General features: G+C 39.7%; 1 protein-coding gene across 1 annotated transcript in view; it reads left to right on the top strand.

Moving 5' to 3' along the window:
• LOC138018740 (ras-related protein Rab-20-like) overlaps nucleotides 1–7,500 on the top strand; it is an 8,642-nt gene that overhangs the window by 544 nt on the left and 598 nt on the right. Inside the window, exons 3-4 of the mRNA XM_068865429.1 lie at nucleotides 3,248–3,344; nucleotides 6,180–6,236. Of these exons, the coding sequence (XP_068721530.1) occupies nucleotides 3,248–3,344; nucleotides 6,180–6,236 (154 nt within the window). The remainder of the gene's footprint in view (nucleotides 1–3,247; nucleotides 3,345–6,179; nucleotides 6,237–7,500) is intronic.

The raw sequence follows: 7,500 nt of genomic DNA, 5'->3' as shown, positions 1-7,500 counted from the left end.
TTTCTCGTTGGTAACTCTACCATTTAAGCTTTCAGAAGTGCTCATGAATTCCTAATTCGTACCTTCACTGGCACCGAACTTCGGCCAATGTTCAATCTGTTCGAGTGCGACCAATTTTCTTGTTTCAGGACTTTCACCTGCAGTTAATATATGATGTATAGGCAGATATGTTAGCTCAGGCTGACCATAATAACATGGGCTCTCTTTGCAAGCAGTGTGAGAAAACCAAAATGGTGGACTTTTCCAGTTCATTTCCATTTTAGAAGTGCAAATGTCAAAAGATTTCCGGGGGAACATGCCCCTGGACCCCCCTACAATTGTTCGGCGCGTCCGGCACAAGAAACACATGACACTTGTACCTTTGGTGCAACCTCCAGCAAGCATCTCACACTTTGGAAAATTTAAGACTTGAGAGCTCTGCAGATCCTGATCTTGAGATACTGTCCTGGAACGGATACTTGAGGCCTGGGGCCGGTTGTTCAAAGCCTGGCTAACGCTAACCGTTGGTTAAGGGGTATCAAGACCTATAAGTTTCCATGGTATTCAACGCTGGTTAGTGCTAACCACGCTTCAAGCAACCCAAGCCAGGTTTGTGGTTTCCATGGTATTTAGGCTGGTTAGCACTAACCATACTTCAAGTAACCCAATGGTCTAGTGAATTTGGACCCCAGGTACAATTATCCGCTAGCGGATTTGGACTCCCTGGTACAAAAACCACGGGGGGACTAAATCTGCTAGCGGATTTGCACCCTCCATTACAGCTTATTGAACGGTTTATCAAGGCAGAGTTAGATTTTGGGTTTGGCTAACTGACTGATACCATAAACCATAAATCGTCTAGAAAAAGACTAGCGCAGTTAATTTTTCAGTCAAGGTTGTTTAGAGCATTCGCGGAGGCATTTCATAAAGTAGATGGAAATTTTGCTTCCTTTCTGAAAGAAGCTTAAATCACGCACTAGGAACTCATTAAATTGTCATGTTAATTTTTTTTCATAAGAGAAAAAGCATGGTCAGACTTGAGTTTCACTAAAAGTTTTTTTACAACCGAAAACAATAATTGTTTTCCTTGCAAATTATTTGCATGGGAATTTTATTACCTTAATCAAAAGAATGGTTATTTTCAGGGGGAAAAGGGAGGTCCAAATCTGCGAAAGGGGGTCCATATGCACCAGTGGATCTGGAAAGGGGGATTCAAATCCACTGTTACACCAGGCCTGTATTGTGAACTATTATCCACCTGTTTACGGAGGCTCCCTAGAGTTTTAGGGCTGCTTGCAAGCTGGGCACTAGTATGGTGCGTAAAGCCCCTCAATCACACGTGTTTTTCTGATTTTTGTGACATCAGCGTGGCCAAATCTGTAAAATTAACTGCTAATTTTCTCGTGTTTCCCTTGGTAAAAATTTTTAAAATTGGCTCTAGTCAGTTCTAACCACATACAGTTCAGGACTATCAAATATCCTACATAAATTTTGTTAAAATCTCTTAGAGCTAATCATATATATTTAGACAAATTACAAACAAAACCGTCTGAACAACCTTGACTTTTTACCACTTCAAAATGTCAGGTAATACCATTTCTATAATACGGCAAAGAATAAAAATATTTTACCAAACAAGAGTATAAAATTAATATTGAGAAATTTAGGCCAAATATAAGAATTTATTATTCAACACATTGTGACAATATCCAAATATGGTCAAAGTGTACTCAGTATTTGTTGTGCATACTCAACAGATATCTTGCGATATACGTAATTTTGTGTCGCAGAGAAAAATGGTAGTTTTTCCAGCTTTTTTTCCAGTAAGTGTAGAAAATTGTGCTTTGTCATCAATGTATGGAATAAAACAATTATGACAATTTATTACAATTATTATCCCGCAAAATCTTGTGGAATATCACCTGATTTTAGCCAACTCGGCCTACGGCCTCGTCAGCTAAGTATCAGGCGACATTCTGCGTGATTTTGCGGGATAATTGTTAAATATCAGCCAGTTTTTAGATGTGATATTGCCATGGTAACAGCCATAATCCAAAATTTAACATCCAAAAAATAGACCTTATTATATCGGTACCCATACTGGTAAATCTCTACAGGGAAAACTGCTCGGTAGTGAGGGTATTTGCAGATACTCTAGGGAGCCACCTTACGATTTCATGGAAGTTTCTGAATTTCTTGATGAATGTGCATGGCTGAGGATAGCCTACGTAGGAAGCCTAAACTTCAATGAGATTTCAGAGCAAAGAAATCCTAAAAATTGAAGTAATGTTAATGTTCAGCAGTGTGAACAACGTTTCAAGAACAACAATATGCAATAGGGGAAGGGGGAGAAGAGGAAAAGAAACACCGTCATCTCCCCTCCCCCCCCCCCCCCTCCCATGCTTTCTGTTTGCTCTCACACCATTTTCCAATGGAAGGGACTAACTCAGGTATCCCCCACCTCAGAGATGTAAATTTGAGAGTTCTCTTTCATTTGTGTAGGTTACCACATGATTTTGAGTGCAATTTGGTATAAATAAGCCCAAGTCATTTTTTTCAAAGGCGAACAAATTGCATGAGCCCGAATTAAAGGCCAAGTGCAATTTTGTAGTCCTTGAAAAAACTGGCGAGTGCTTATTTGTGCCAAATTTCACGAGAAAAAAATCATATGAATGCTTATTAATGATATACCACGTACATGAAGTAATCTCACCTTTATTGCACTAATTCACTTTTGTGCATTATGTTTGGGATTAATGGACGTACTCTCAGCCAATTAGCCTGACGTTACTTTTCGGGGGAGAGAAATGACCGCCGGAAATACGTCTGCGTTTGCAGGCTATCAGCCAATCAGCATGCTTAGATTTTTGCATGTTTATTATTAAACAGCTTCCAGGTGATCTGGCGATGTAATTTGGAGGACTGGGAAGAAAAAATTTATGGCCGTATCCCAGAACCGCGCACGGCCTTAGGTGTTTCCAAACTCTCTGCAGTATTTCCATCATCAAAACTCAACAGATCATTCCTTGTCTACCACATTTCCTGTTACTGATTGAACATTCAAGTAGACCCGACGAGATCTACCCTTGCTTCTGCCATGTTGAATTCGAAAATAAGGTCGCGCGCAGTTGTAGGATATGGCGTTAAAATTTTTCTCCCCAGTCCTCCGAGTTACGTCACCAGATCATCTGGATATTAGGGATGATGGCTTGAACAAATTTATTCATTTTACATACTTTAATATAACTAATTTTATATTTTTTTACAGAGATCTGAAAATTGTCATTCTCGGTGATTCAAGTGTGGGCAAAACATCACTGATTCAAAGATACACACAAGGAATTTTTACTGGAGACCAGATAAGTGTCAGTACAAGAATTGCTTGTGATAAAATTGTGAAATTTAGAGATTTATTTATGGATGGTGACTTGAGGATACTTGGAAAAGCTGCTCGAGTCTCCTATACATGTAGCCGGCAAGTTTAAAGCACAGGTCACATTCCACAGGTCACTTATTACAGGTCATTGTTTTGCCTATACTGAAGCAACCTAAAACCTTCAATTTGGCTCACCTTAGGCCTAAACATCGTTTTTAGGCAGATTTATAAAGAGTGGCCGGTGAAAAGTGACCTGTACTTTAAACCTGTCATATTGTAGCTCAGCAGCAGAGCGCTGGACTCCCTCGCTGGAGGTCGTTAGTTGAGCTCGTGCTGGACCAACGTTCATGAGGTTAAAGTAACTGAAGAAAGAGTGTACCTTAAGTTTGTGATAATAACAATAAACCGTGGGTCTGAATCTCCTATTCCTTCAATGTCGATAATGCTGTAGACATGAAGGAACCCACATTTGCAAAGTGTAGGGCATGAAGTTCCTTGTGCTGTGGTCTGTCCTTTATGGTATATCATTGACTCATTTCATTCATTCATGGGTTGGGTGGACTGGCTCAAGGTGAGATCGCTATAAATGACTGATAGCAGCTGCCGAAGATGCCTATACATGCTGATGTCTGATCTCACCTTTAAAATGAGAAAAATATTGTAAAGGACGTAATTAATACACACATACAAAATGTTCTTTATAGACCATTACCATTGGTCCATAAGGCGATCCCTACCTTTTAAGGTGAGGAAGGTATCCCCCCTTTAGGGACCACCACCCTGTAGTGGTACCCTAATGAGCCCAACATTATGTCATACTATTGTTATTGCGCATACGTTCTGCGCATCTCCAGATACTCGGATTTCCTATCGGTGATGCCTACTAATACAGGGATATTTTTGCGTGGTTTGAAACTACCCGGAGAAAGTAGATCTTAGTAAGTACTCTTGGTATCCAAAAAGAAAATTGGGGGTAACCGTGCGTTTTTCAGGGATAATTAAGCTTCAATTTGCGAAAGAATGCCATACATTGCTTTGTATTTTAAAGCTTTTTACAAATATTGTTGATTAATTATCGTTGAAAAATGCGCGGTTACCCCCAATTTTCTTTTTGGATTTCAAGAACACTTGTTAAGATCTACATTTCCTGCATAATCACACACCGGGGCAAAAATATCTTTAATTAGTAGGCACCGTCCTTAAAGTTCACATAGTTAATAACTCCAGTACCTTGACCAGTATGACAGCAAAGTGGCCTTGTTTCCAACCTCCATGGGCCTTAATCACACGGTGGCCTTTTTTAATTCCCTAGGGATTAAAAACTTTTGTTTTTGGGCACTGAAGCTCATTCCCAAACATTTCAGCTTGGGGTACAAAATCTATTGGCTATGGCCAATATGGCTGCCGTGCGAGGAAGGCCCATTCACTGGCTGTTCACACAATAGTCACATTTTGAAGATTAAGGTGTAAAATGATGCAAAAAGTACTGTACTTTCACTTTATATGCATGTTCAAGGAGGAGGGATAAAGCCATGGGTAGCCAGTGAAAATCACTTGATGATAATCCGGAGCTGAGTTCAAAGAGCGATTCTCTACCATGAAGGAAGTCATAGATTTTAACCTTGATCGTCATCAGGTCTTAGATGAAGTCACTTTTAGAGGATAATGGCTATCTTTGTTATACCAGCAACAAAATAGTCAGATATTCCCAGAAATGCCCTTAACCCTTTGGCGTCCAAACCGGCCTGACTTAGTATTTTACACTGTCTAATGCCAGACGATTTTACTCATCAATGGGGAACCCCTGAGAGTCAATGGGTTAATAGACCTTTTTCACGGTTTCTGACACCATCTTGGTTGGGGGGCAAACGCAGCTTAGATTAAAATGAATCTATGGGATTTTGGCCGAATTCAAACCTCTATAACTCTGCTGCCAAAAAAAACAGGTTTCAAACATTTTGAAATATGTTTAGTCATTTCATTAATATCATTCACTCAACAGAAAATTAGATCATTGTACATGGCACAATGTCTGAAAATTGGATATTATAAATCTCCTCATGTCACTTCAAATTTAATGAGAATTTGCATAATTTTGTATACAACAGTTTACATGAAATTTACAAATTATTTCGTTTACAGTCGTTATATAGCTTGATTCTGATCGTCGTTCTTCACGAAAATAATCTCTGTCAATAGAAGTGCTTTTTGAGACCGTCAGACCTTAAAGGTATTCTAATGGTTCAAAGTCGGCAAAATTCCCATACATTCACTGTTATTTAAGCCGTGTTCCCCCCCCCTCCCCACCCCCCAAAGCGGCTGAATTTATACCCTAAACTAAAAGTAATGCTAACTTAATTACCCCTACCCTTAGCACTGTACCTTGAGAATGGGTAGCAAATGAATGCTTAGACTTAAGGGACACTTTGTGCTAGATGTCAAAATTAGGACTGCATCTCGAATCCTGTAATGAAGACTTTACAAAACGTGCAACCAAGAACCCGTGGTATCATCAATAGTTTCTTGTGGACCATCAGTTTTCTTGGTCTACTAAGGATTTATAATGTTCTTGGAAGACCTTGGTTTAAAAATTTTTAAGTTGTTGAGGTTCTTAGGAACAGCTCTGAGGAATCCTCCTGAATCTCCTTGGTTGATTTTACCCAGATGCTTACACTTGCATTTGTATCCTCTTTGCAAGATCCCTACGGTATCCATCGGCAAGTAGTTTACCGTGGCATCCAGTGCTGAGGGGACTGCTAGCAGTCCACCTTATTTAAGGTTATTTCTTCCTTCACTGGCAGATGTAATTACTTTTTATCAACAGACCATTGGAGCGTCTTTTTTTCTCAAGCAATGGGGCCCCTATAATGTGGCTATTTGGGTGAGTTTCGCTCAATTTGTCATTTATTTGATGCCTTTAAAAAAGGACTTGTGAATACATTAAATTATATTATTACTTACGGTAAGCTATAATTGTCACATTGGTCAAAGCTAGTCACAAGGCATACACGAAAAAGAAAGAATGGCACTCGAAATTTTACCTTTGGTCAATGGAAACAATCACATTATTGCACATTGCATCGCTTGCGTTATGACAACTGGTCCATTTGTTCATGAAGTGTAAAGAAAAATATATCTTCATGTTTCTCATTTTCAAGACAGAGTGAACTTTTTTTTTTCAGTAAATTTTAATTTACTTACTTAAAAGTACTTTCTTGAAAATGAAGCACTAGACAGGGAAAAGGCCCAGGGGAATGTGTTTAGTAAGTTCAATTTTGAGCAAAATTGGAAAATGACCCAAAGTTCAACTTAATGTGGTTAGGCACTGAGCTTTTTGAAATTTGAATATAATAATTATTTCTTCACACATGTTGAACATTCGGATTTTGGCATTAAATTGCTATAATGTCTCAATATTAGGGTGTAATGTTTTGCTTTATAGTTATTGATGGCTTTAATGCCTTTAAAAGATTAAGTCTGCTACGAACCTAGTCGCCCATCAGGCCGGGGCTTATCTCCGGTTACTGTAGCATGAAGCGACTGGGAGTATTTCTACTCCCCACTGGATGGGATGCTAGTCCATTGCGTGGTTACCCCCAGCATTAAAATTTTCCGGTACCCATTTATACACCTGGGTGAAGAGAGGCACTGTGAGAGTAAAGTGTCTTGCCCAAGAACACAACACCTGTAGTGACCGGGCCAGGGCTCCAACCCAGACCACTCGATCCGGAGTCCAGCGTGCTAACTGTCAAATGCCTTTAACAACCATTTCTCTGTGTACGCACAAGCCATGTGAATCAATGTCTCTGTCTGTGGTGTTTTTTTGTGTCATTTTTGAGGTTTTCAGCAGCATTCATTTCAAGTAGCTTGTTACTGTGTGATCAGTGTTTGGCGTTGTCTCTGAACTGTATCCCTGATGGGGTGCAGGGGTGGTGCAGTGGTGAGAGCACTCGCCTCCTACCAAAGGGTCCAGTTTCATTCCCAGACTTGGCATCAGAATTGTGTGGGTTGAATTTGATGTTTCTCTACTCTGAACCGAGAGGTTTTTTTCCGGGTAGTCCGGTTTTCCCCACTCGTCAAAACCAACATTTGATTTGATTCACATTGATTTGTTAATTTCAGATTACAGTATCCCCAGTTAGTTC

This window comes from Montipora capricornis, chromosome 10, assembly GCF_036669925.1.
Source record: "Montipora capricornis isolate CH-2021 chromosome 10, ASM3666992v2, whole genome shotgun sequence".
NCBI classification, from domain to species: Eukaryota; Metazoa; Cnidaria; class Anthozoa; order Scleractinia; family Acroporidae; genus Montipora; species Montipora capricornis.
Note: the sequence above shows the minus strand (reverse complement) of the source record. Positions and strands in the feature narration are given on the sequence as shown.